At 49.5% G+C, this 26611-nt stretch overlaps 13 protein-coding genes across 13 annotated transcripts; 8 read left to right on the top strand and 5 right to left on the bottom strand.

The window, feature by feature from the left end:
- Positions 1 to 844: 844 nt before the first annotated feature.
- An07g03850 (uncharacterized protein) lies at positions 845 to 2019 on the top strand (the record flags this gene model as incomplete). Its single annotated transcript, XM_001391430.3, has 4 exons — positions 845 to 883; positions 963 to 1277; positions 1344 to 1727; positions 1783 to 2019. 4 exons carry the CDS (start codon positions 845 to 847, stop codon positions 2017 to 2019), a joined length of 975 nt encoding a protein of 324 aa, XP_001391467.1.
- Positions 2020 to 2175: 156 nt separating this feature from the next.
- On the bottom strand, positions 2176 to 3381 carry An07g03840 (hypothetical protein; the record flags this gene model as incomplete). The annotated part of the gene is made up of 6 exons (XM_059748370.1): positions 2176 to 2274; positions 2386 to 2461; positions 2539 to 2690; positions 2775 to 2858; positions 3106 to 3192; positions 3367 to 3381. 6 exons carry the CDS (start codon positions 3379 to 3381, stop codon positions 2176 to 2178), a joined length of 513 nt encoding a protein of 170 aa, XP_059605355.1.
- Positions 3382 to 3436: 55 nt separating this feature from the next.
- On the bottom strand, positions 3437 to 4107 carry An07g03830 (uncharacterized protein; the record flags this gene model as incomplete). Its single annotated transcript, XM_059748369.1, has 3 exons — positions 3437 to 3571; positions 3680 to 3860; positions 3962 to 4107. The coding sequence occupies 3 exons, from the start codon at positions 4105 to 4107 to the stop codon at positions 3437 to 3439; spliced, it is 462 nt and encodes a 153-aa protein (XP_059605354.1).
- A 1891-nt stretch (positions 4108 to 5998) lies between these two features.
- An07g03820 (uncharacterized protein) lies at positions 5999 to 6325 on the top strand (the record flags this gene model as incomplete). Its single annotated transcript, XM_059748368.1, has 2 exons — positions 5999 to 6200; positions 6318 to 6325. 2 exons carry the CDS (start codon positions 5999 to 6001, stop codon positions 6323 to 6325), a joined length of 210 nt encoding a protein of 69 aa, XP_059605353.1.
- A 953-nt stretch (positions 6326 to 7278) lies between these two features.
- An07g03810 (uncharacterized protein) lies at positions 7279 to 7459 on the bottom strand (the record flags this gene model as incomplete). The annotated part of the gene is made up of 2 exons (XM_059748367.1): positions 7279 to 7382; positions 7414 to 7459. 2 exons carry the CDS (start codon positions 7457 to 7459, stop codon positions 7279 to 7281), a joined length of 150 nt encoding a protein of 49 aa, XP_059605352.1.
- A 1692-nt stretch (positions 7460 to 9151) lies between these two features.
- Positions 9152 to 9656, top strand: An07g03800 (hypothetical protein; the record flags this gene model as incomplete). The annotated part of the gene is made up of 2 exons (XM_059748366.1): positions 9152 to 9255; positions 9395 to 9656. The coding sequence occupies 2 exons, from the start codon at positions 9152 to 9154 to the stop codon at positions 9654 to 9656; spliced, it is 366 nt and encodes a 121-aa protein (XP_059605351.1).
- Positions 9657 to 10118: 462 nt separating this feature from the next.
- On the top strand, positions 10119 to 10811 carry An07g03790 (uncharacterized protein; the record flags this gene model as incomplete). Its single annotated transcript, XM_059748365.1, has 3 exons — positions 10119 to 10165; positions 10277 to 10375; positions 10688 to 10811. 3 exons carry the CDS (start codon positions 10119 to 10121, stop codon positions 10809 to 10811), a joined length of 270 nt encoding a protein of 89 aa, XP_059605350.1.
- Positions 10812 to 10985: 174 nt separating this feature from the next.
- On the top strand, positions 10986 to 12940 carry An07g03780 (hypothetical protein; the record flags this gene model as incomplete). Its single annotated transcript, XM_059748364.1, has 10 exons — positions 10986 to 11102; positions 11212 to 11355; positions 11427 to 11547; positions 11602 to 11802; positions 12027 to 12122; positions 12207 to 12218; positions 12337 to 12404; positions 12489 to 12543; positions 12694 to 12760; positions 12847 to 12940. The coding sequence occupies 10 exons, from the start codon at positions 10986 to 10988 to the stop codon at positions 12938 to 12940; spliced, it is 975 nt and encodes a 324-aa protein (XP_059605349.1).
- A 489-nt stretch (positions 12941 to 13429) lies between these two features.
- On the top strand, positions 13430 to 14387 carry An07g03770 (uncharacterized protein; the record flags this gene model as incomplete). Its single annotated transcript, XM_001391422.3, has 4 exons — positions 13430 to 13442; positions 13801 to 14132; positions 14197 to 14293; positions 14365 to 14387. 4 exons carry the CDS (start codon positions 13430 to 13432, stop codon positions 14385 to 14387), a joined length of 465 nt encoding a protein of 154 aa, XP_001391459.1.
- Positions 14388 to 15318: 931 nt separating this feature from the next.
- Positions 15319 to 18194, top strand: An07g03760 (uncharacterized protein; the record flags this gene model as incomplete). Its single annotated transcript, XM_001391421.1, has 2 exons — positions 15319 to 15456; positions 15681 to 18194. The coding sequence occupies 2 exons, from the start codon at positions 15319 to 15321 to the stop codon at positions 18192 to 18194; spliced, it is 2652 nt and encodes an 883-aa protein (XP_001391458.1).
- A 599-nt stretch (positions 18195 to 18793) lies between these two features.
- On the top strand, positions 18794 to 20295 carry An07g03750 (uncharacterized protein; the record flags this gene model as incomplete). The annotated part of the gene is made up of 4 exons (XM_001391420.3): positions 18794 to 19056; positions 19144 to 19285; positions 19342 to 19722; positions 19783 to 20295. The coding sequence occupies 4 exons, from the start codon at positions 18794 to 18796 to the stop codon at positions 20293 to 20295; spliced, it is 1299 nt and encodes a 432-aa protein (XP_001391457.1).
- A 941-nt stretch (positions 20296 to 21236) lies between these two features.
- On the bottom strand, positions 21237 to 24222 carry An07g03740 (uncharacterized protein; the record flags this gene model as incomplete). Its single annotated transcript, XM_001391419.3, has 3 exons — positions 21237 to 21278; positions 21363 to 23607; positions 23669 to 24222. 3 exons carry the CDS (start codon positions 24220 to 24222, stop codon positions 21237 to 21239), a joined length of 2841 nt encoding a protein of 946 aa, XP_001391456.1.
- Positions 24223 to 24681: 459 nt separating this feature from the next.
- Positions 24682 to 26107, bottom strand: An07g03730 (uncharacterized protein; the record flags this gene model as incomplete). The annotated part of the gene is made up of 2 exons (XM_059748363.1): positions 24682 to 25851; positions 25907 to 26107. The coding sequence occupies 2 exons, from the start codon at positions 26105 to 26107 to the stop codon at positions 24682 to 24684; spliced, it is 1371 nt and encodes a 456-aa protein (XP_059605348.1).
- Positions 26108 to 26611: the final 504 nt, after the last annotated feature.

Genomic DNA, 26611 nt, shown 5'->3' with positions numbered 1-26611 from the left:
AATGCCTCTGGGGGTGGCGGGTTAAAGACGAGACGAGGCCAAGCCGTAAGGAGAAGAAGCCATTCGCAAGGCGACCCTATCCGTAACTTACTTAGTAGTGAACACGGTTCGCTGACAACGCCGAGGATGCTGGCTAGAGAGGGGGATCTCCACCGGAAATAACAGTGGTTGCTCCAGGGGGGTAAGAATAGAGGGAAAAGGAACACCACGGAAGGAGGGGTGGTGGACAAGCTCCGGTGAAGGGAAAAGGTGGGAAAAGAGGAGCAGTGTGGACCGGACTGCTGGTCGGTTGCCGGAGCACTCTGCGCCGACCAGCCCGTGCTCTCTCTCTCTCTGTGGTTGTCTGTATGGAGAAAGAAGTTGATGGAAGCGAGGGAAAGGCGGAAAGAAAGGGGACCAGGATTGTTGGTGATCAATCAGAATGAGAGGATGTATATTGCGAAGAATGGAAAGACATTGGATTGATTGACTGGGAGATATGGGAGAGAGAGAGGAGGTACCATAGATAGATACTGAGTATAATATTATGTTTGTTGAGGCGAAAGAGACGGAGAGGGAAGAAAGCATAGCGTCATCGGCCCTCTTGCCAGCTTTTGCCCCACCATACATTTTGGTGGTACGCCGTAAACCCCTCCTTCCCTCTGACGGGCCTCGTCGGTGCTCTGCTTGGTTGCTCCGGCTTCGTCGCCACGTTCCACTTCCCTTCTTATTTCACTCTCCGTTTCTTCCGCTTCTGACTTCTTCTCTTCTTCTTCCTCTTCATAACTATCTGTCCCATCTCTATACCCCCCTCCCATCTTATTCCAATCTATCACCTTTCTTCATCTCATTCTCTACCTCCACCATGTCTTCTTCTCTCGAGCAGCTCAAGGCCACCGGCACTGTAAGTCATTCATAGCTCTCCGACACCGCCGTACCATCTTCAAAAGCATCGCTAATCATTCATCTTCTCATCAATTCAGGTCGTCGTCTGCGACTCCGGTGACTTCGCCACCATTGGCAAGTACAAGCCTCAGGATGCTACCACCAACCCCTCCCTGATCCTCGCCGCCTCCAAGAAGCCCGAGTACGCCAGCCTCATCGATGCCGCTGTTGCCAAGGGTAAGGCTGAGGGCAAGACACTCGACGAGCAGGTCGATGCCACCCTCGACCGTCTGCTTGTTGAGTTCGGCAAGAAGATCCTCGAGATCATCCCCGGCAAGGTCTCCACTGAGGTCGATGCCCGCTTCTCTTTCGACACCCAGGCCTCCATTGACAAGGCCCTCCACATCATCAAGGTATGTCGAAATTCGTTCTTCCTCGTCCTCTTCTGGTTCTAGTGGCTAACAAATTGCTCCTCATAGCTCTACGAGGAGAACGGCATCTCCCGCGACCGCATTCTCATCAAGATCGCCTCCACCTGGGAGGGTATCAAGGCCGCTCAGGTCCTCCAGTCCCAGCACGGCATCAACTGCAACCTGACCCTCATGTTCTCCACCGTTCAGGCCATCGCTGCCGCTGAGGCCGGTGCCTACCTCATCTCTCCCTTCGTCGGCCGTATCCTCGACTGGTACAAGGCCGCTCACAAGCGTGACTACACCGCTGAGGAGGACCCCGGTGTCAAGTCCGTCCAGAACATCTTCAACTACTACAAGAAGCACGGCTACAAGACCATTGTCATGGGTGCCTCTTTCCGTAACACCGGTGAGATCACCGAGCTGGCTGGCTGTGACTACCTGACCATCTCCGTAAGTTCCTCTCTCATTTGCCACATTCTATATTTCAATATTAATCAAGAAATAGCCCAACCTCCTCGAGGACCTCTACAACTCCACCGCTGCCGTCCCCCAGAAGCTCGACGCCGCCAACGCCGCCGGCCTCGACATCCCCAAGAAGACCTACATCAACGACGAGGCTCTCTTCCGCTTCGACTTCAACGAGGAGGCCATGGCAGTTGAGAAGCTCCGTGAGGGTATCTCCAAGTTCGCCGCTGACGCCGTCACCCTCAAGGACATCCTGAAGCAGAAGATCCAGGCATAGATTGGGAGACTGATCTGATGTGTGCATTTTTGTGATGACCTTTTCTTTTATTATTCCCATGTGTAAAATTGATGACCTGAAAAATTCGTTTGGGTAGATACGAATTATGATTATCATATGCCACTATTGCCACTATCATCTATGTAGTACTATAAGCTAAGTAAACGGTGCATGCAATGGATTACTAAGATTAAAGATAAAGACACTTTGATCCGCACCCTCAATTAACATTGTTCGGCCTCCTTCATCTAATCCCTTCAACTCACTGCCACTTCTTATGTAAAAACCATACGTGCACCAGGGTGAGACCGAGACCAACCCGGCTACCGTTCTTGACTGCGTGCGGTGTGTGAAGCAAGTACGTACGTCAAGAGGGAATTCAACCAACTGGAACGATATGGAGACCATCATAAATGAGAATAGCGATCCCCATCCACAAACGCTTCATCCGAACAGATTACCCGATGCGAGAAATTGTCGTCTACCAATACGGCGCGGACCAATAGGCAGGCAGCATACCAGCCAGCAGTATGCATCACCGCCACGCGGTAGGAGAAGAGAAGAAAGGAAGAATGAAAGAAAGAGACTGAAGCGATAACCCAACGAGCTATGTTGATCGACACCATACCCATATTCCAGTGAAGAGACGGACGGCAGTGCCGGTCATCCAGCTACTACCTGAGTAAAGTAGGGGTGGCTCGAAGCACGGAGCCAGTAGTACTGAAGAGTATAGTATATGATGTATATGTAGCGACAGTGACTAGTCGGTCGGGGTTAGCTGTCTGAGCTAGCTCAAGGGCCTTTCTTGTACTCTTCGCAATTGTAAGGTCCAGTTCATCCTTTGGAACCCAAGTCATTTTCATCTTCATTAGCGTAATAGAAGACAAGAGATGTCAATAATAAACCCAGGCTCTATACTCGTCTTCCATCCTTCTCATTGATGGACAAAGCTAAGATATATCGATAGTAAAACCACAGACACCATCGTCACTGTCTTTTGAGGACGAGGTCGAGGAAGGAAAGACCGGAGATAGTATTGGGGATATAAACCCAGACGCCCATCGTGATCGTCATTTTCGTCTTTACCGTAGAACGGAAAAGCACACGATATAAGGGATCAAACCACAGAACGCCATCGAACGGGTCACTGCCGTTCTTATCATTGAACGAAGGCTGAAGATATAGAAAAATAAACCCCCGGATATGTTATCTTCGAAGTAATTGCCTTCGTCATCCTCAATATTGAAGAGAAGAGTAGAGATGTCGAAATTAATCCCTAGACATTATAATAATCATCTTCATCTTCGCCATTATAAGCATAAGACCGAGAGATATTGGGTGTGAAACACCAGGCGCCGACATATATGTCCTTTCCCACTTCTTTCTCATTATCCCTGATGAAGGAAGGGCGGAGCTATCAAAGTGTGAACCGTCCAAGTTGATTTGGGGCGAAGATTGAGCAGACAAGAGTGTACACTCCTTCTCCAAGTCTCCCTTTTTTCTTTTCCGCAAGAGACTCACCGCTATCGGTGATTATATCACGGTTCCGAACCTTTGCCAGGGTTCTCTTCTCTTATATCCTCATTTCCGAGAGGAAAAGACATGAGAGATAAAAATCTCAAGTTCCAGATGCCGTTGTAGATATTATCTTCATTTCCACCCTGGAAAAGAGAAGACAAAGGATATCAGGGTCAAAACCCAAGGCACCATCATGGTCACCATCTTCATCATCGAAGAGAAGTCCAGAGATATCAGGAATATAATCCCAGATGTCATCGTGATAGTTGCCTTTGTCCGTCCTTGCTATCGATAACGAAAGGCCAGAGATGTCAAGTATAAAACTTTAGGACTCCAGATGTCGTCTTCATCTTCACCATTGAAGGAAGGCCAGAAGATATGAAAAATAAACCCCGGGCATTATCGTGGTCATCCTCTTCATTACCCTAGATAGGGAAGACCAGACGGATGGCTCAATAAAACCCCAGACACACCATCGTGGTCGTCATCTTCTTCATCCCCACAATCGAAGGAAATTTTTAGAGAGATAGATGACCAAACCGCCACCCGAGGGCTGCTAATGCAAGCCATTAGACCGCTTGGCCCAGTAAAGAGCATATAGCTCAATGTGACTTCTTTCTTTCCTTTCGGTTGCTTTCATCGAGCATTATTAAAAGTAAGACAACCGGTCTCTAGACCCAGCTGGTGCTATTTAGAGATAACACAGGCCAGCATAACGTTGTCCATCAGTAGAGGGGTGGGACATGGCTGATGGATGGATAGAGAGAGCGATAATAAAGGGGAACGCCCCATTCGCGATCCAATTATATAGTGTATTGTTGATTGGATTCTCGCGTTGCGTAAGTGAGTTGTAGTAATAAGCAAGAGTCCATTATGCTTCAATCTCTCTTCCTCTGTCGGTAGGAGAGTGGGAAAGCGATAGAAGAAAGGTGAAGAAGCATTGAGAATTCTTCGGCCTAGGCAGTGTCACTAAAGATACTGTGGGCTGCCATAACTCTGCCCATCGATAGGAAAGAGGTAAAGAGCGGCTTGTTCTTGATTCAATCATACTATGGGTTCGTAGACTGATTCCTCGCGTGGATTCGATGGTGATGAGTGAGAGTACGTCGTGTCTTGTATGTGACTTCTTGCCCTTTTTCCTTCCCTGCCAGGAAGCAGCAGTAGACTCAATCTTAATGAGAATATTTATGCTCTAATGCCGGATTGCAAAAGTATACCAGGTCCCCATAAACCTTCGCATTAGCCAAGAATGTGATGCAAGGCAGATGAATTGTCAGATGGACAGTATTTGGGCTTAACCCGCAAGTCGTAAGCATAACCGGCGTAAAGCTAGTTCATAAGTTGCTCTCTGAAGATTCGTATGTTGCAAACCAGATGAGACGCGACAGAACTAAATCCAATCCATCCCAATCTGATAATTAGATATTGTTTATTGGACTTTCGTGAATTTGGTAATAGTAGTAATGAGCGAGTCCATCGTGCCTTGTGATTGCCTTTCCGTCCTCTTTATCTTCTGCTATTGGAAAGAGGGAGTAATAGAACAGTAGAAGGTTGATTATTCTCTGCATATATGTCCGCAGTAGTAAAGGGGGTCGCCATGACCCTGCGCATCATCCAATCCATCATGACCCAATGACCTGTTGGTGATTGGATCCTTCGGTGGAATAGATAGGACTTTTGGGTGGGAGTAGATATTGTCTTTAAGGCTTTATATCAATTCCTTCTTCTTTTTTCTTCTCTCTCTCTCTCTCTCCCTTTTTTTTTTTTTTTTTTTTTTTTTTTTTTTTTTTTTTTTTTTTTTTTTTTTTCTCACCCAACCCAACTTATATCATGTATTATTAGTTGGATCCTTTCATGTACTGAATATGAAGTAAGGATGAGCGAGTGTCGATCATTATTTTATCCGCAGCTTCATTTCCTCTTATTTTATTTTCGCTGTTAGGATGAGGAGTGATAATTTCAATAAAGATAAAGACAATTATCCTTTGCATGCAAGATTGCTAAAATAAAGCGGATTATCACAGCCCTGCGCATCATCAGCGGAAAGATGATCGAAGGCAGACAGTTTGCCAGGTTGACAGTGGGTGGAAGACACCGCAGTCGCAATAGCGATCCGATAATCATGTGCTATCGATAAGTTGGATTCGCGATTGGAATAAGTGGGAGTTGTATAGTAGTGATAAGCATGAGTACGATGTGACTTCTGTTCTCTTCTTCTTCAGTTGCTGGTACAAAGGAGGAGTGAGAGTACATGGCGAAGAGGAGCAACCGTTTCATGATTGGGATACTCGTCGTCGATACTTTTTTTCTTCATCAGGGTCTCATTGGACACTGACCATATTGTATATATTGGATAGGAAGTATATAGTGTTAGGATTCTGGATGTCGAAAGCCTGATGGGATGGTAATGATGATCCAGATCTTGTAGATATTATCGATTAGACTCTCTCCTGTGGTCGTAATGAGCGAGAGCATCGAGCTCTTCTTCCTCTTCCTCTTGCTGCTAGGAGACGATAATAGTGATAACGGTGTTGATGATAAGGACAACCATGAGTTGACCCCAGCTCCTGTCGCCCTTACTTGGCGATGGAAGTGCCCATGGACTCGTAGTAGTACTAATGAGCAATTTCATGGCGTCAATTTTCTCTTCCTTTTGCTATCTGGTAGGTGGATGTAATATCAGTGAGAAGGCAGACAACCATCAATTGTTCTTTGGTCTTATCTCTGCCAGATACTTGGCGATATCGTCAGTAATTCAGTGTATACTTTTTAGTAAACAGCTCATTGAATCAAGGAAGTAGATGTTGAAAGCATGATGGGATGGCAGTACTAGCAGCAGCACTAGTATCTGGCTTTACCACAATTTTCTCAAGATCACTGTCAATGATGCTCTCAGTGGGAGCCGAGTAAAAAGTTGGCCAAGAATTCTCCAACCTGAAAATGTATCCAAGAGCTTCCCAATGTGATTTCTTCCTTCTTCTTTGTCGTTTAGAAGCTGTTAGAATAATAAAGAAGGGCAATCATTGGTTTTTCTCAACTAATGTCACGGACAATACTTTTCTTTTCCGTCAATGTCCATACACTAACCAGGCCATTATTGGGTGGGAAATAGCCCATGCGATCATGACGGAATGGTTGCAGTTAACCAATCATGTATACATCTTGTCGATTGAATCCTGTCGTGTATAATAAGGACCAGCAGCAAGTCTTTCTGAGGAATCTCTCCTTGTAGTAACAGTTATGAGACTGTCGTAGTGAGCTTCTTCCTTTCCATTTTGCCGTTAAGAAGCAGTGAAAAAAAGGCTACCGGAGAGCTCCAGCCATTTTGACCACGTATCGGCGAGCAATGGTGCGACGAGCAAAAGATGTGCCCATTTTCTGAGTTCTCATATATATACCAAGTAGTATAAGACCGAATGAAGAAGGCTATCGGAGCTATTGTCGTTTCGGCCATGGTGTTGGCTGATAATGGCGCGATGAGTAAAAGATATGTCCATTTTCCGAGTATATCTTTTCAAGACCGAAAGAAGAAGATTATCGGAGAGATTCACTGTCATCTTGGGCCATGGTAACGGCGAATAACGTCGCGACGAGCAGAAGATGTGCCCTTTTTCTGAGTTCTATATATTCTCCGACTGAAAGAAGCAGTTATCGAAGAGCCCCATTGTCATTCTGGCCATGATATTGCAGATAACGGCACGATAAGTAAGAGATGTGCCCATTTTCGAGTCCTAGTATATGCTAGGTATATCTTTTCAGGACTGAAAGAAGAAGGTTATCGGAAAGCTCCCTTACCATTTCGGCCACGGTATTGGCGGATAATGGTGCGATGAGCAAGAGATGTGCTCAATTTCCGCGCTCTATAATAAGAGCGACCGTTTTCGCCGTCTGATCCTCTGGTAAGTGTCATATATAATGACATGATTATTATCGGGATTATCGTCCACTTCGCGCTCTCGACCGAGAAGTATCACTATAGAACCGCCATCGCAGCCTAATCTGAGTTGTCGATTAAATCCTTCTGCGGAGCCGGCGAGCTCGACTCTTCTCTTCTTTGCAGCAGTAACTAAAAGGGGACCATAGACTGAGTCAGATGCTCTGCAAGTCAAGTGTCGCAGATATCAAGGTGATTGCCATCGGTCCGTCGACAGATAAGGAGAGAGAGATCATATAGATGGCAATGTAGTTATTAGAGTCTTTCCTTGCATATACATTTTCAAGGGCGCTGCTTATGCAATGTGCATGACGATCATATTGCCATCATGCATGTTTCAAGAAAGTACCATGTCCCTGGACTTTCTCATCAAGAGAATTCTTCTCAATGGACCCATGATTTTGCTCATCTCGCCGAGAACATTAAAACAGAAAGGGTCGAGCGAGCAAGGGATTGATCATTCGTCGTATCATCGATACCCACTAGGCGTATGATCCCCGATGGCTCGAGGTTTCGTTGGTAAGCACCAAGGTCGATCTTATGTAGAATAGTTGAGCACAGTGCGATTTCCTTTGAACGATTGATTCATCAAAGTGGTGGAAGCCCCATTTAAGGATGCTTGTACTCGATGTTCCTATTTCGATGGTAAGCCTGGGACCATTTCACCCATTAAGTTCTGATTGTTGAGGATAGTTGTTGATAGGGATGTGGTTTCCGTCCGAGTAAAAAGCGCAGTATACACTCGACGGAAATTGGGCTATGCGATCGATCGAGCATTTTCCGTCTGAAGTATTCAGTACACGATTTCATTGATTCCGTCCTCCTAGTTTTCTAACTTCTCTCCTTTCAAATCACCTCGACCAGTTTGCTCTGCACTTGAGGAACGTTCACCTGTGCACACATCCGTGCTTGCTTGTGAGCTTTCCGCCCGCTCGTTTGCAGACGATATCACTGTCAACAGTGCCAGGATGTATATCAAGTGCCCCTTCTCTTGCCATCACAGTATTGGAAAGTGATCAATCACAAGTTCTCTGGGCTAGTGAGTATCAGGCCGACCGGAGAGTTTGAGCTGAGGCCAGCCGATGTGCGCATCTGAGGTCTCGAAGGTAAGCGTAGGATTGTCCTACTTATTAGGTCGAGATCATTTGTTGAGCGTTATCGAAGATGTTAACTTCCCATGAAAGTCAGAAGTCAAAAGTAGGAACTGCCGGATATATTTCATAAAAGTCAGGCTACTAGATCAATAGACCGGTAAATCATTTCGGGGATTTAATACCCAATTTGCTTAGCCTTCTTTGTCGTGTGAGGCTTCGAAATGGACCATTCCATCTAATCTTTGGGTTATTCAAGATAGTCGTGAATGGTGTGACTTTCCTTAATGTGGGAAGTGCATTGTATTTCACGAAGCTTTGCGTTTGTTCGATCGACGTATAGGTTGAAGTAGTTCCTCGATGGTCTAGCGGTCACGCTCGAAGTATTCGGTATTCATGCGAGAATTGGCGACGTGCAGTATTACTCGCTCCATGCATGTCCTCATGAACTTTTGTTAGGGCTAGTCATGAGTCGAGATAAATCAGGCAAAAGATATAGCTGAGATTGCCTTGCAACGATACGAATTGGCGATACTTCCTCGGCTTTTTAAGTTCAAGAGTAAGCGTTTCCTTCATCTGACTCACTGCCATGTCTCCAGATTGCCACATTCCTCAGCTTCTGACAACTCATTGTATTGTTCGACTTGAGATTGGCGGCGATGCAGCAGTTTTGAGGTGCGAAGGCGTGGCAAGGTAAATGGAGTCTCAATAGTAGTTGAGTCCAGGGTCACCTCTCATGAAAGTACCGAGTATCAAACATGATCGATAGAATATTTGGAATATGGTTTGATTGGCAGTTTCAATACTGAAGGGCTTCTTTTTTTTCAATTAGAAATTGTTCAGTCCCTGGAATTGGGTGTTTCGAAGATAAGCTCAGAGCTGTGCCTTTGCGTCCACGGCCGCTTCATGTATTGCGAGTTTTAGTTGTGAGATCAGATGTGTTCGTCTTGCAAGGTCTCCGCGACGTGATGGAGCGATTATTCACCTCTAAGTTGAGGTCCAAGGATCTGTCGGGAACACTTCATCATCCGTGCTATCCGATTCTCAATGCAGCCGACGCCGAATGTCAGTTGATAGATGGATCGCTCGATTGATCCTTCCGAGTATATACTATCTCTGATAGACTTGAAAAAGTAAGTATTGTAATTTCTTTCACCCAGTGTTCTAGTCTCCGTTTAAAGTTCATGAGATAGTAGGCCGTACTAACCTGAATAGATGGAGTGAGATAAAGAAGCATCGATTGGTTTAGCTATGTAGTGAGCGCTTTCTCATGCTTCGAAGAGGCACGCTGCGAAGGAGATTGTGTAGTAACCAGTGTAAGGTACTGGAGATATTGGTGATTTCCAGCTGATGTGGGGATTCGAAAGATTTAGTAAATTGATCGAATCCAGTCCATCATACCCGCGTTGCCTGTATCACCGAACGGTTGCCTCACCGTCACCTGCAGGTGCATATCTTTAGTGAGATCTCAATGATACCTTTGGGAGATGATAAGAAAGATTCCATCCTGGATCGTATTGTCCGTCACCTTTCAGATTCGATAGTAAGTTCCATCGATGGCGGGTTGGCTAAGACCAGAGACGCGTTTTTGTAACAAATACCGGTAGATAGATCAGTGAGATGTATAAATAGAGCTCCAGTGTTGCAGTAGCTATGGGTAACCCTGGTTGCCTGGGTGAGATGAGACTGTTGTAATATCTCGTTTAGTTCTCAGTATGTCGAGCAGGTGGGATAATGTGCCAGTGAAGCGTTTGTTGGCTTTGAACATGGGCAATAAGCCGCTTGATCAGTATATACTTCAGGGCGTCACAAAGTGCAGCAAGCACTTTAGATAGTTCTCCTTAGTCATGGCGAATATCGATCATGGATAGCGTCTGAGATAATTCAGTCCACCTGTCCGCAAGCCGAGCGAGCCCAGAGATAAGCAGCCATGACCATGCATGGTCTCTTTCGAACTAGTTTGACTGAGTCCAGAGAAGGGCAGTCTCCTTAGAACTGTGTAATTCCTTTCTTGTTTGCAATCTTTGGCCGCTGACACTGCTCGGAGCCCCACATCAGTTGAATTCTATCATTATCTCCAATACGAAGTGTTCAAAGCTTTTCTGGAGTGACCGCATGTTCATAGAACCATAAAGTTTGAAATAGTTACCGGAATCAGCTCATATCTTGGTCTTCTTGAGAACATAGCCGGAAAGAACCGAAGGTTCCGGATGGAAAGCGATCTTGCGATGCTCGTCCACCAGACCTAGTGGAGAATATCCGATACTGCTCTGCTCATCTCTTTATAAATGCCATATGATAGTGCTATGCTTTAGAGATGCGAGTAACGCTATCCTCATATAAGTAATCTGTATCCAGTGTTACCGGTTAGTGAAAGCTCTGTAGACGGGTGACTCTCGAATATAATCCCAGCAGCGGGATCGATGGATCAAAGAATGAGATCTGGAGGATGTCTCCTCAACATACCGTTCAACGTCATGAATACTACCATGTTACTTTCTCTCTGTACGTCAGATGGAGGAGTAAAATCGTCGAGAGTTGTAGGCAAATATGGCCAAGCCTCTGCTTCGATTATGGGTTCTATGAACCGAATAGAGTGAGACTTGTCGAAGAAGACTCTCTCATCATCATCTTCAGTTGCTTTCGGAGGACATCATAGACAGCCCCCAAGTGCCTTCTTTCACCTTCCACAGATCTTTCTGCTTGAGATGCTCTGTTGCCAATGTCTCGGAGCACGAGAGTTTGCACCAGATAATCTGTGGACTTGACCATCATATAAATGTGATAGACCAGGTGATCAGTCGTAAATGAAAGATAGAAGTGTCATGGAAGATTATTATATATAAGTATAACATGATAATTAGGAGATGGGGAGAAGAAGGAGAGGAGAGACTTCAGCGGGAGGAGAAGGAGGTTTATATAGCCCAGCAGGAAGCCAGCAAGTGAACGCTGATATCTCCAGATTCCCAAGATTCAACGTAAAAGGTGAACGAAAGAAGTGAACGGTGAGCAATATTTGATTTAGCAGGCCCTTTTGAGGCACTCCGTTGAATATCAAGCTGTTCTCGTGCACTGAGATGCGTGCACTGAGATGCCATTCAACGATGCAGCTTGACCAAGCTGCACTTGCCCTAACTTTGGAGATAGTGAGCGGCATATTAGAATCAAAGCATGGGATAACAGGACCGAATGATTCTACTTTAGGAGACGAGCGGGTTATACATGATGACGACCGTCATAGTGAGTTAGGGTTGTAGAAATTTTGATAACTGGACGGTGCCGGGTGACTATTTGTGAACCCGAAACGCCTGGTAAAGGCACATAACGATGATAGACTGCTAACTACCCTTGAACATTGTGATTCGCTTCGTGCTTGATAAAGTCTTGGCGTTAATGTGATCCCCGCTTCTGATCCCAGGGGGTCAGGCATAGTAGTAAAAGGAATTTGGGGGTTGTCGAAATAGACAGAGGTCCTACAGAAAGACTTACTGATCCAGTGGGTGACCAAGTAAAAGGCTTCATATTCTTCGATACATCGCTTGTTGTATTTGAAGATATCGGTCAATGGCATAACATCCGCTGAGTGAAGGGGTCTTAGGCCTCTTGAAGGCTGCATTACACGCATAGGATGGTCTAAAAGGCAGGTACCGAGGCAGGTCCGTTCGGATACAGTCTTTTGAGGCATCGATTATACTTAATGAGCGACCTTGGCAGCATCCTTTGATCTCTGAGCTATCACAAGCTTATAGAGCATCGATTAAATTGGTGGAATAGGAGCAAGAATGTCCAGAGATTTCGAGTCGAAATTCTGGGATAATACTAGAAATGAAGCTCCGGACCTGGTAGTACTCGTTGTGATCTTATAAAATCGCTTGGTGAAACGACGCCTAAGTAGCGGCACCTTGGGGGAGGCTATAATTGTGCAGACTTCGAGCAACTACAGTATAGAAAAGGTGTCCCATAATGTTGCCAGCATGGACGGTGCATTATCAACAGACCGTTATAGCTTCTTGTAGATTCATGCTGTACTCTAAGCGAGGTCAGTAACATCCTCTATAGGGACTACCTACCCCAAAGGATAGCTTCAAGGGTCTCGATTAGTAATAATTTACACGTGTTGATATTCAACAGCAATACCAGACTCCGGTAAATATTTCCAAGATAAGGACAAACATAAGCGAATGACGAGAGCGATGAGGTGATTCGTGATGGTGGTGGTGGAAGTAGGAGGTTTTGAGTAACGCGAGAAATAATACACACGGCAAGTGGGGTTGATTGATACAGATCGATACCTCTTTACCTTACCTTAGCTACCTGCACCTCCCGCTGCAGTTCGTTGCAACCCACGGGAAAGGTCCAGGGTCTGACAGCAAGGTAAAGTAGCATTCTGGAGGTGCTTCTGTCCTCTCTTTTCCGTCCATGAGAATGACTGGGCCTCGGAGAAGCTTTCTCCTTTCCCCTCAGTAACCCCAGTGATACACCAATCATACGTGTAGAAACAGTCTGGACCCAACTTGCTTATGAATCGCGGAAGGAAAAGCTACTGTGGTGCCCCCAAAGCTGGTTCGGGAAGGTGGAATACAGCACCAAAACGTCATTCCGAAGAACCCCGCCTGGTGGGGGTTTTTTGGTGAGCTGCCGATGGAGGGAAAGGCCGACATTGGAAGCCCATCGAATCCACTGGGGAGCAACGAGCGAGGGAGGGACTCTGACTGACTGATTCGGAGTCTGCTGCTGCTGTTCTGTTGGGTCGCTCATTATTTACCCCTCGTTTTCTTCTTCTCTCTCTTTTCCTTCCCATCATCCTCTTCCAAATCTTGAATTTACCCCTAGATCCAAGGTAATCCGATCTTCAAAAACCGTCAAAATGGTCAAGGCTGGTAGGTACCTGCACTTTTCTTCAGCCCTTTTGGTTTTTCTATTCTGCTATTGGCCTTAACCCCCTCCACGGATCCACGATCGACCGTGGCCGGGGGACCTTGAGTGAGCAGATTTGAGCACCTTGCGATCCCTCCTGCACCTATCACGGTCTGGGGACCCTGTTTGCCAGCCGGACAAGCTCAGGGGGATTCGGTGACATCTGCCAGCTCATTCGTCCCCCGTCAGCTGGAGCTTTGTTTTATCTTTCGTATTAATAGTACCACGATTCAAGTCTGGTTGATGGCCGGTGATCGTTGGATCTCGTGGTTCTGGAAGGTTTCCATCAATGCAAATCATGGGCTGACATCCATCTCTTAGTCGCTGTTATCCGTGGAGACTCTAAGGTCTCCGGCACTGTCACTTTCGAGCAGGCCAACGAGAACACCCCCACCACCATCTCCTGGAACATCACTGGCCACGACGCCAACGCTGAGCGTGGCTTCCACGTCCACCAGTTCGGTGACAACACCAACGGCTGCACCTCCGCTGGCCCTCACTTCAACCCCTTCGGCAAGACCCACGGTGCTCCCGAGGACGACGAGCGTCACGTCGGTGACCTTGGCAACTTCAAGACCGATGCCGAGGGTAACGCCGTTGGTTCCAAGCAGGACAAGCTGGTGAAGCTCATCGGTGCTGAGAGCGTCCTGGGCGTACGTTTTATCCCTCCCCTTCTTGCTCATAGTCTTTGTAAAGATGCTAATGCAATGGATACAGCGGACCCTGGTCGTCCACGCTGGTACTGATGACCTTGGCCGTGGTGGCAACGAGGAGTCCAAGAAGACCGGTAACGCTGGTCCTCGTCCCGCTTGCGGTAAGCTTATCCCTACCACGATACCCCATCTACTTTACTTGAACATTGTTTGCTGATTTCGTCTGTCACAGGTGTCATTGGCATTGCTGCTTAAATGCCTTAATCAGTCTCCAAAGCTGTTTGTCTAGGATGTGAAGGGCTAGATCAGAATGAGTAGTCTGCCATTATCCCGTCGACGACAGGAAAAAATGAACACACGAATGACTTGATGCCAACTGTTATGATTACCGGCATTTCTGCCAGACTGTATCGAAGCGCTGATTAGCTCTGCTGTGGGTAGCACAGAATGTAACCCTTCTACTGGAAGAATTAGCTTTCCTTCTTTGGCATCCAAGTAGTACATGTTAAGATGCACAATGTCTCATCATCGTCTCCTTTTAAGGTTGTACTCGTTGCGGCCTAGGGTGATTTCTAGCGCTTACAGCTACATACACGGTGTCATGGAATACCTGGGCCAGAGATGAGCGAAGAAGACATACCCAAGTTTGATCAATCAGCTCAGCGCTCGTCGCCAGAAACATTGAGTAGACAAGTATTTATGCTGCAGCTCAACTATGCTACTTGGTGAAGCATCTTTGGTGAAGTGGTCAGTGAAGTGGTGCTTTCCACCCACTGCAGTGATGGAGCTCCAAGAAGCTTGTAGTTCAATGAATATGATCGGGAAAGAGCCACTGAGTACATGGAAGATTCACTCATCATGTTCACTGGACCTAGCGAGCTAATTCCGTGATCGAATCGCAAGCAACGGTGCGGAAAGTGGCAGGAGAGAAGCTCTGTCGAGTTCGGAGTCGAACTCCCCCACAAAAGTCAGGTGCCCGCCCGCGCGCGATTGGCCGCTCGGACTGCTGTACCTGGCCTCAATGGAAGTAGTCCGACTGTCTTCTTCTCCCTTTCCCCTATCATTCATTCGGTCTTTTTTCTTGTCCCCCTTCTCATAATACATTGCTTACATCCCTTTCTCCTTAATTGTTTCTGTCTTCTAACCCCCCCGTCTCGTCAATTACCGGTCTCGCCTGTCGCTCTCCATGCCTCTGGAAGCCCGCGTGAAATCTGTCCTGTCCGGCGACACGGTGGTGCTGTCGCATATCACCAACCCCGGCCAGGAACGCATTCTCAGTCTTGCATATGTCTCCGCGCCGAGGCTACGCAGAGAGGGAGATGAGGTGAGTTGGTCCTTTCTTGTGCTTTCAGATGCAATGTCATTGCGCGGTACAGCCGTTTCTTTTCTGCTTGGATAGGTGGCCTCTACATTGGGGACAATTGGCTGCATTCCATCCGAATCTCACATTCTTGACTGAATTGGACTCGATTCCATGTTTCGTTTTGACTAGCACCGCTTAATTGCTTTATCAATACCTTGCTAACTTTAGCCGTTTTCTTTCCGCAGCCATACGGCTTCCATTCCCGAGAGTTTCTCCGCGAGCTACTAGTCGGAAAAGTCGTGCAATTTCAAGTCCTGTACACCATCCCTACCGGTGCTAAGCGCGACTACGGTACCATCAAACTCCCGACTTTCGACGTCTCCCTCCCCGACATCAGCGTCCAGGAAGGATGGACTCGTGTCCGCGAAGAGGCTGGCAAGCGCAGCGACGAGTCCGAAGAGACTGTGGCGTACCTGCAACGACTCCGTGCATTGGAGGAACATGCCCAGACGGAGGGCAAGGGAACATGGGCTGGCACAGAGAATGGTCGCACAGAGACCGCTTACGAGTTGTCTGACCCTAAGGCGCTGGTTGACGAATGGAAGGACAAGCACCTGGAAGGTATCGTCGAGAGGGTTCTGAATGGCGACCGACTGATCGTCCGTTTGCTCCTCTCTTCGGAGGAACACCTGCAGGTTGTCGCCGCTATGGCGGGTGTTCGTGCGCCAGCAGCCAAGAGAGTGACGGCTGACGGCAAGGAGCAGCCTGCAGAGCCGTATGGAGACGAGGCATTCCAGTTCGTCGAGTCGAGGATTCTGCAGCGCAAGGTCCAGGTGTCTCTTCTGGGCGTCACCCCTCAGGGTCAACTGATTGCTAGTGTCCTTCACCCGAACGGCAATGTTGCCAAGTTCCTGCTGGAAGCTGGTCTTGCCCGTTGCCACGATCATCACTCTGCCCTGCTCGGTACTGAGATGGCAGCTTTCCGCCGTGCAGAGAAAGTGGCCAAGGACGCCAGAGTGGGCATCTTCACTGGTCTGGTTGCTCCTAAGGGTCCTGCTGGCGGGGCCGAGGACTACGTTGTTGGCCGCGTGCTGAATGCAGACACGCTCTTTATCCGCAACAAGGCCGGTCAGGAGAAGAAGATCAGTCTCAGCAGTGTCAGGCAACCGAAGCCATCTGATCCCAAGCAGGCTCCTTTTGCTGCCGATGCCAAGGAGTTCGTGCGCAAGAGGATCATTGGAAAGCATGTCAAGGTCACCATTAACGGCAAGAAGCCCGCTACGGAGGGATTCGAGGAGAGGGAGGTTGCCACTGTTGTTCACGGAAACACCAACATCGCTTTGGCCCTTGTCCAGGCGGGTTACGCTTCCGTTATCCGCCACCGCCAGGATGACGAGGACCGGTCTCCTGAATATGACAACCTCATGCTTGCTGAAGCAGAGGCCCAGGCCGAAGGCAAGGGCATGTGGGCTGCTAAGCCCCCCAAGCCCAAGCAGTACCAGGATTACTCGGAAAGTGTTCAGAAGGCCAAGATGGAAGTTTCCATTCTCCAGCGCCAGAAGCGTGTGCCGGCTATTGTCGACTTTGTCAAGTCAGGATCTCGGTTCACCGTTCTGGTTCCTCGTGAGAACGCCAAGTTGACTCTCGTCTTGTCGGGTATCCGCGCTCCCCGGTCTGCCCGTAACCCCGGTGAGGCGTCCGAGCCTTGTGGCCAGGAGGCTCATGATCTGGCGAACAAGCGCTGCATGCAGCGTGATGTTGAGATCGATGTAGAGACCATTGACAAGGTCGGTGGATTTATTGGTACTCTGTATGTGAACAAGGAGAACTTCACCAAGGTACTCCTTGAGGAGGGTCTTGCTACTGTTCACGCTTACTCTGCCGAGCAGTCTGGTCACGCTACAGAGTACTTTGCTGCAGAGCAGAGGGCCAAGGAGGCTCGCAAGGGTCTTTGGCACGACTGGGATCCTAGCAAGGACGTCGTTGAAGACGAGGAGGAGCCTGCTAACAGCAACAACAATACTGACACCGAGGTTGCCCAGCGTCGCAAGGACTACCGCGACGTGATTGTCACTTATGTCGACCCTACTACTGGCCGCGTTAAGGTCCAACAGATTGGCACAGGTACCTCTGCCTTGACGGAGCTGATGAGTGCTTTCCGTTCGTTTCACCTCAACAAGGCCAACGACACTCCGCTGCCTGGACCTCCCAAGGCTGGTGACTTTGTTGCCGCCAAGTTCACCGAGGACAACGAGTGGTACCGCGCTAAGGTCCGTCGCAATGATCGCGAGAACCAGCAGGCTGAGGTTGTTTACATTGATTTCGGTAACTCGGAAGTCCTGCCCTGGTCCCGCCTCCGGCCCTTGAGCCAGCCGCAGTTCTCCGTCCAGAAGCTTCGCGCCCAGGCGGCTGATGCAGTGCTCTCCTTTGTCCAATTCCCTGGTGCCGAAGATTACTTGCAGGATGCAGTCAGCTTCCTAGAAGACCAAGTCTACAACCGTGAGCTTGTTGCCAACGTCGACTACGTGTCTCCGGACGGAACCCTGCACGTCACCTTGCTGGACCCTACCGAGTCCAAGAACTTGGATCACAGTATCAATGCCGACATTGTTCGTGAGGGTTTGGCCATGGTGCCCAGGAAACTGAAGGCCTGGGAGCGGGCCGCTACTGAGACACTGTCGCACCTTCGCAACGTAGAGGAGGAGGCGAAGCAGGAACGACGGGGTATGTGGGAGTATGGCGATCTGACCGAGGACTGAATATTACACTTATCATAGTGTTGTGTTTGGGGTGGCGGAAGAAGATGTCTGTACAATTATCCACATGGCGCTTTATGCTGATTCCCATGAGCGACGGATTGAGTGGCTCTGGAGCATTCTTACATTGACAGCTTCCAAAAGCTGTGCTACATTAGTCTAGGATTTCTCAAATATGTTTTTTGAATAAGGATACCAAAAGTTGGATCTTTGGCAACCTTCCTGTTTTGTGTGCCCTGCATAAATATGTGCATAGATGACATAAGCGGATGCTATCTCCGCGACTGTCCGATGCGGCGAATTGTCTTTTTCCGACTTCGCAGCGTCAGCCCAATTTTCTTGTCCTTTATGCCATATCCCCGCCATTCCCCTCGTGTTTGCGGCTTTCGCTCGTTGTTGGACCATTTGTGACTAGAAATCGACGTAGCCGGCGCCTTCTCGACTTGAAACAAGGCCTCGTGACGGGCTCGAAACAGATAAGACTATAACCAACCGACTTCCGCCGACGCCGAGCTCAGCTCGTCCAGGGACCCGCTTGAACTTCAGTACTTTTCCTGCAATCGCCCACTTTCAAGCATACCCAATCTCGTTAATTTAGTACAATGCCTTTCTGGGGAACGAAGTCCTCTCAACCTGCGTCGGAGAGCGACGCTAACTCTGCGCATGACGCAATCGAACACAAGAACGACCCCGTTGCGTCGGCCTCGCAGGCGGCTGGCACGGCGTGGCTCGCTGGCCATCTTCACCATCTGACTGACGATCAGGAGAAGAAGCTGGAAGAATTCAAGAAACTGTGTGAAGAGAAGGGATACTACAAGCCGGAACGGGATGGAGAGAAGGCGAGCCATGATGATGCGACGATGCTGTATGTTCCTTTCGCGCTTTGTCTACATAGAGCCCGTCACACTCGATGAACACGCATTGGAGAGGAGCTAACGTGTATTACGCTTAGGCGCTTCCTTCGCGCGCGCAAGTTCGACGTTGATGGCGCTTGGGGCCAGTTCAAAGACACCGAGGACTGGCGCCGGGATAATGCCATTGAATCGCTTTACGAGAACATTGATGTGGAATCCTACGATGCTGCCAGGCGAATGGTTCGTGAACTGATTTATACGTGTATGGCGATAGTCGTTAACATGCTCTTGTCTAGTATCCGCAATGGACCGGTCGTCGAGACCGCCGCGGTATTCCCGTCTATGTTTTCGAGATCAAGCATCTGAACAGCAAGAACATGGCCGCATACAACGAGACCATGTCCTCTTCTACCTCTACGGCCGAGACGCACCAATCCTCCACGGTTCCGCAGCGTCTCCTGCGTCTGTTCGCTCTTTACGAGAACCTCCTCAACTTCGTTATGCCTCTGTGCTCGAAGCTTCCTCGTCCTAACCCGGAAACCCCCATTGTCACATCTACCAACATCGTCGACGTTAGTGGCGTTGGACTTAAGCAATTCTGGAACTTGAAGGGTCATATGCAGGATGCTAGTGTTTTGGCTACTGCTCATTACCCGGAGACCTTGGACCGGATCTTCGTGAGTCTATCACCTCTCCTTACTCAGGGATAAATCCCGCTAACCAGCTATCCCTCGAAGATCATCGGCGCACCCTCTTTCTTCCCTACCGTCTGGGGTTGGATTAAGCGCTGGTTCGACCCCGGCACGACCTCGAAGATCTTCATCCTCTCCGCCGCCGAAGTAAAGCCCACCCTGACATCCTTCATGGACCCGTCCAGCATCCCCAAGCAGTATGGCGGCGAGTTGGAATGGCAGTGGGGCGACATGCCTTATCTCGACGAGGAGGCCCGTAAGGTCGTCGGGGTACTGGAATCTCCTCCCGCTGAGGGAGAGACCAAGCCCAACTTCATCAAGGGCCCAATCCTATTCAAGGGCGACCACGTCGAAATCCTTGGAAAGGTGAACGGCGAGAGCCGCAAGTCCAACGTTCCTGTTGGCGCAACTCCAGCTCAATCAAACAACAACACCTCCCCCGTGCAGGTTGAAAAGCCCACTGAGCAGGAGAGCTCGGAAGGCAGCGAGAATGAGAAAGTTCCTCTGCAAGAGCCGGCTCCCGCATCGGAGACTGAGACGCAAACAGTGACTGCTTAAGTCATTTGTTTAATTACTCTTCCGAGCCTACTTTTCACTGAATTTTTTTTTTTTCTTCCCTTTCTTCGTCGAAGGCACTACTAATAGAACCCAAGCCACGGCGCCAGCGGTTATCCGATTTATCTATCATTACCCTTTTCCTACTGCAACCTACCTACCGTTCTAGATAATATACCACTTTTCTACACTTTCCTCTCACATCTTTCATTGTCCTATCCGGGCTTGAACAAACATCATCATTGTCTTATATACTGCATTTTTCATATTGTCATTTTTCAGGATCTGTCATAGGTGTGACTTGGGTGTGTGTGCAGCAGCCATCATCGTCATCATAGAAAGATGCATGTTTTTCGGGCTTTATTTATATACTTATGGTCATTCTCATACTTCTTTCAGGCCCCTACGAGTTGGCTTCCTCACTGTACTGATCGGTTTGTTGATAAACATAAGAGATCCAGTTGCATTAGTATTCTTGGATGAATTTGGGATTGGTTTTCGCTTTATAAGAACCCCGCTGGGAAAGTTCGATCTACCTTTTTCAGGTCAAATTTTTAGTGTAAAAGAGGCGGATAGACGAATATCTGCATTTCTGAAGTGCCATATAATCTATTCTGGCTGAGAAAGATCTAGGACTACAAGTACTAGTATACAATGGATTCGAGTTTTATTAGACCCCACTTCTCCTGGACATATAAACAAGAAATGGGATATTAACATGGTCGCTGGTAATCACTAATGAGAAAACAAATACTATAACTGTATACATCTGTTATATTACGTCTTTACATCGTATCGTAAATCTAAAAGTAAATAGTAGTAGTAGGTAAAGGCAGGTAGGTCAGCAGTTTCGTCAACTACCACCCCAGTCCCACCCTATCCCATCCCAACGTTTCGCTATAATACATCAATCACAACGCAACTAAACTAACTCAGACTGGTGTTCATCTAGATTTCCAGATCATGTTGATCTGCTTTCTCTTGACCTGTTAAAGGGAATCTCGGTTAGTTATCTGTCTACTAGATATGGCACAACTGTGGTAGAAAGGGTAAGGTGGAGGTAAACGTACCATCGGAGCCAAAACAATCACACCGGCCGTCAGCGCCACAATAGTCAAGACTAATTGCAGCTTGGAGAATCCCTTGCCCAGGACATCGAATGCCTGGCTAGGAGTTGCTCGTGTAGCGAAGATGTCTCCGCCGAAGGCGAAGATCAAGCTAGTACTTTCGAGCAGCGTCGGGGCGGAAAGTACGCTCTTGATACCGGAAACTTCCCGGGAATGCGTGTGATACCATTTGCCATCAAATTCGAGGAAGGGGTTGTACTTGAAGAGACCCTCTTCGGCTTCGGTGGAGGTCGGGTCCCGGCCGATGGGACGGCGGGGGTCGAGGACGGGACGGGGGATGCCAATGATGGCATTGGAGGAGGGAAGAGTGCAGAGGAGTTGGCGAACGGTGATGCCCTGGCGGGTCTGAGTGACGGCCATGTGAGAGATAGGTTCCGGGATGATGAAGGCTTGCGAGATCACGTGGGGCAGAGGGAGGTCACTGATGCTGGAGTAGTTCGATGCTGAGTCCAGAGGGCCGCGATCATTGGGAACGGGGGACTCGTAGAGCTCGGAGATCACCAGCTGGTAGCCCTTGGCGCTGGAGGGGTCGACAGCGTCTGCCCAGAAGGAGTAGGCGAACCAGTTCTCGGAGATAACAGAGGCAATGGGCTGCGTGGGGTCGACTCCTTGGTGGGTGCTGGAGTGAAGGATCTTTCCGGAGATGGCGTCCAGAAGGTAGAAGGTGGCAGAGCTCTCGCCCACAGCAGTGATGAGGGCGAGGTTGGGGTTCAGGTACTTGTAGAGTACGGACCGGTTGCCCAGGACTTTACCGATAGAAGCAACAGGATCATGGGAGGGCCGCGCGGTGGCCTGGATGATCTTCTCGCCCGGGGTAGGCAGGAACTGCCAGACAGGGTGCTTGTTATCGCGAGCGGCCCATCCGAGGACACGGCCATCATCGCTCAGCGTTACGAAGAAACCCGGGCCATCAATAGGCGCCAGGGGTGTGCCATTGTCCTTGATGCCGACGGTAACGGGAGCGTTGCCATCGTGGGCGACGGCAACCGAGCGGATCTTTGCAGTGCCGGGGGTGCGCGCCAGAATCTCGCCAGACGTGGCATCCAGAGTGACAGAGCTGCCATCATCGACATACACCGTAGCAGTGCCAGGATGAGCCAGAATAGCCTTCACATTCCACGAGTCCGCTTCCGCAGCCTTGACCTTCCAGGACACGGCGCCGTGCTTGGCGGCATCAAGGGCGTATACTCTTCCGTTCTCTGTGGCCACAATAACAGACTTGACAATACCGAAACTATCGAGGTTCGAAACCTCATCGGTCAAGATACTCGTCAAAATACGCTTGGGCAGCCCCTTCAGCCACTCGGGAAGATGCTGAAGGTCTCTGACGTGACGCTTGACGCGGTGCACGTAGGCCCCGTAGAGGCTTTCGTGACCCTCAACTTCTAATTGATGGGCCAGATCCTCCTGGACGGCCTCCTCGACCCAAGTAGCGGCCAGGGCACCCGACAGAGCTTCATATCTGGTCCATTCCGTCTGGCCATTGCGAATCAATTGCCAATCACCAGATTCCAAAGCAGCGGCCGTCCGGACGGCAACGCTCTTATCCTTGGCAACGACCTCCGACACAGAGTGCAGGGCTTGCTCCATAGGGGGTGCCTGGTGGACCCATCTTCCCAATACCCCATGGGAGGCTGAAGAGACGACGGTCGTCTCCGACTGAGTGATACGGGTGAAGTAGACGTTGGCATCCTTGTTGCTCGTAGAGAAAACGGACCATCCCTGCAAGCGAGGAAGTTCGTAGGCCTTGGATACCGAAGCAGACTTGAGATCGACGTGATAGACTTCCGCCCAAGTGGTGGACTCCGTCTCGTAATGCACCAGGAAATGCGGCAGCGATTCGAGCTTCTTGGGGGCATGGACAGTGATAGAGCTAACACTCTCACCACTTGTATTTTCAATATCGAACGAGTGTACCAGCTTCGTACCGATGACGTTGACCTTGAGTGTCTTGAATGACTGATCCGCCCAGACAATCATAGGTGCGGCAGTGTTCGCGCCCACGAAGAGAACCGAGTTGGTGCTAGACAAGTCACTTTCCGAGCTCAGAATCTGCTGTCGGGTTTGGCGGCCGGTCAAGGGATCCAAGGAAGTAACCTTGATTCTGTATCCTTTCCGCGAGGACGGCTGCAGAGCGACGTAGAAGACCTCGGTGGCCGATGACGACAATTGGAGGGGAATATCACCGCTAACCGGGAAGTGTCAGCGATGGAAGCTCCAACAGACATTATTTACAAGTATAATCGTACCTTTCATCCAGGTGCTCCCACTTCGTCCGACCCGAATCTCCATCCAGCCTTCGGACAACGCCAGCCTTTCCGCTCCAAAGCGCCAGAGTGTCTTTCGTCGACGGAGCCGCACTGGCATCCTCCAGCTCCAAAAGCTCAAGATCAGCGACCACTTCACCCTCAAACCAGTTTTCCCAGATCAATTTGCCATCCAGTGCAGTCCACGAAGAAATGTAATCACCTAGCGCGCTGACCAGGGCGTTTGTGCCTTCGGAGGCGCGGAGTAGACCGTGGGGATTGCTTTCAGCCGCGGGCAGATCAGATCGGGAGAGGTTCTGTCTCCAGACAAGGGAGCCATCCCTGGGGTTCACTGCACCGAGCAGCGACTTCTCTGAGAGGGTGTAGAGCAAGGAGGCATTGGAGGTAGTAGACGGTTTAAGGAAGAAGGTCGATTGGGAAGTGGGAAAGCCAAGCAGCGCGTGATGGTAATCGACGTGGTTGACCTCGTCCCGGTAGATGGCCAGTGACGAGGGAACGCACGAGGCGAGCAAGAGAAGCGTCGCCTGTAGCCACATAGTTATGACTGATGTTTCCGGTCGGGCATTGGAGGGCGACAGAGGAGAGAGGTAGCTGGGACGAGATGGTGGCCGACGAACGATAAGCTGCGGACCATCGATGACGGGCGGTGATGTATCATCGGGCAGAATCTCTTTTCCCCCGGTTTGTGTCTCCACTACAGCTTCAGCTTCTCTCTCGATTGCACTTCTCCCAATTCTCCATCATCAAGAACAGCTGTTACAGTATTTACTGATGGGTGCTCTCCCATAGGACTGACATCGGCGTGGACATAATGTCAAACATTTAGAGTGCGACACATGTCCTCTACCTCATATTAATCATGTTTTACAGGAAGGTCTTTCATACAGCTGCCAAGACGGTGATATAGTCTGAATGATATACAGTTTGATGCTATTCTATGTACAAATACAAATACAAGTTTGTGACTCCAAGTGTGCTCATCTTATGCAAGAGACTCATGCTTGCCCGAAGCAGGTCTTGTTGGCAGCTCTGACAACCGCCTTCTCTCCCTCGCTCATGTCGTCGGTAATCTCCCATGGCTGACTTCCCATACCCATGGCGCGCAGGCCTTCTGCATCAACAGAGCTCCAGTCAAGTGCTCCCTGGAAACCGATCTCACCGGGTCCACCAGCGCCCGGGAAATCCCAGGGCGGAGAGTAAGCAAGCGCAGCCTGGCGCTGCTTGAGCAGGTAGTCCACGTTCATTTCGCACATAGGCGTGGCAGGGATGTAGAGAACGCTGGAGTCTCCCTTGCCGCGATGTTCCTTGTCAACGGAGTGCAAGGAATCACAGTGCCAGGCAACGTAGTCACCCGGTTCTACCTCGGGGACGGACACCATGGTAGTTTCGAGATCCAGGTGAGGATGTGTTACGGGGTTGTACTCTTGACACGTTCCGGGTACGGCACCGGGGAATGTGTTGTCCAGCACCGGCTGCGAGGACACTGGGTCGAAGAAAGGTCGGAGGATAGTGTAGGCGGTACTCTGGATGAGCATGGGGCACACATGCAGTGAGCCTTCGCCAGGAGCTGTGTTGGACATGGACAGCCATCCTTGGAAGAATCTCAGCATGGAGCAGGAACCGGCGCCATTGTATAAGTCCATATTGGCCGAGACACGGTGCTTGGCGTCCCATGGGTCGTACTCTTCCCATTTGCCCTCTAGAATCTTGGTATAGACCCGGGAGTATTCAGGATCCTCCCAGCGCTCCAATGATCCACCGTCGATGTGAGGGCCAAGAGTGAACTTTGCGTCACCCGGCTGCCTGATACGGAGTCGGTCTGCGTAGGTCAAGGGGTTCCGGGTCGAGATGGGGGTGTTGGGATCGGACGAGTGCCAGAGACGCTGCAGGAAGCGCTGGGTTCCGAGCATGTTCGGATGTGCTCGGGCCTCTGCTTGAGATGGAGTCCAGTACAGCTCATAGACCGCTGGGGAGTCGGGAGGAAAGGCCTTCACGCGCTCTTGATTGGCAGCAGCATAGTCCTTGATCCTCTCCTTCCAGTCGAGGGCTTTCTCTCGAGGCATCACGTTCCTGATGACCACGGAACCTCTGTGACGGATCTCTGCAAGGAGATGGTCTGGGACGGTTCCATTGACCACGTCGGAATATTGCACCGATGGAATGATCTGGGCATTTTGTTAGTGTCACTCAATGCATATAGAAGATGCCATGGAAATTTACATCGCTTCCTTTGGCCTTGATCTTGTGCACTTCCTCCTCCAAGCTAGGGAGGAGTCGCTCCCAGCTTTGCTTCAGAGCCTTTTCATTCTTTTCAAAGTATTTCAGCTTCAGATCCCTGAACCGCGGGGGCAGTGGCTCTGGCTTGTAGTCTGGTCTCAAACTGGGGAAGACGCTGGAGATATCGCCCGCAGCCTTGGTCATCGACGACGCCGAAGTCGACGTGGACGCGGCGCGGGCGGCCGTTTTTGAAAGAAACTTTGACATAGACATAATATCTGTCTTTCCAATAGGTACTTGGAATCTGGAGATCTCTGAACACTGGCAGACAGGACCTCCTGCGATTGATATACCTTCAGCTGGGGCGGAGTATTTGTCGGGAGTACCGAATACAGCAGTCGGTCCGATTACTTGATACGGTATTTCCCCGCCTTCCCCCGCAAAAGCGGCAAAGAGAAGATGCGGGAATGTTGCTCTTTGCGGGATCCACATCGCTCCGGGGTGAACTATTGCCTTCACTTGACGTTGTCTCACATCCCAGAGGCGAAAAATATAAGAAAGCTGGTTTGAGTCGCATACGGGTCTCGGTGCCACAGTTCAGACTAGCCATCGGACTTAACGATAGTCAATTGTTACAAGATCACCCTCCAGAGCAGGCCCGCCGCAACCGCCCTTGCAGTCCTGCGCAGAACGCTGTGGATCAGGTCT

This window comes from Aspergillus niger, assembly GCF_000002855.4.
Source record: "Aspergillus niger supercontig An07".
In the NCBI taxonomy this organism is placed as follows: Eukaryota; Fungi; Ascomycota; class Eurotiomycetes; order Eurotiales; family Aspergillaceae; genus Aspergillus; species Aspergillus niger.
The sequence above is the reverse complement of the archived record's forward strand: the minus strand, read 5'-3'. Positions and strand labels throughout refer to the sequence as shown.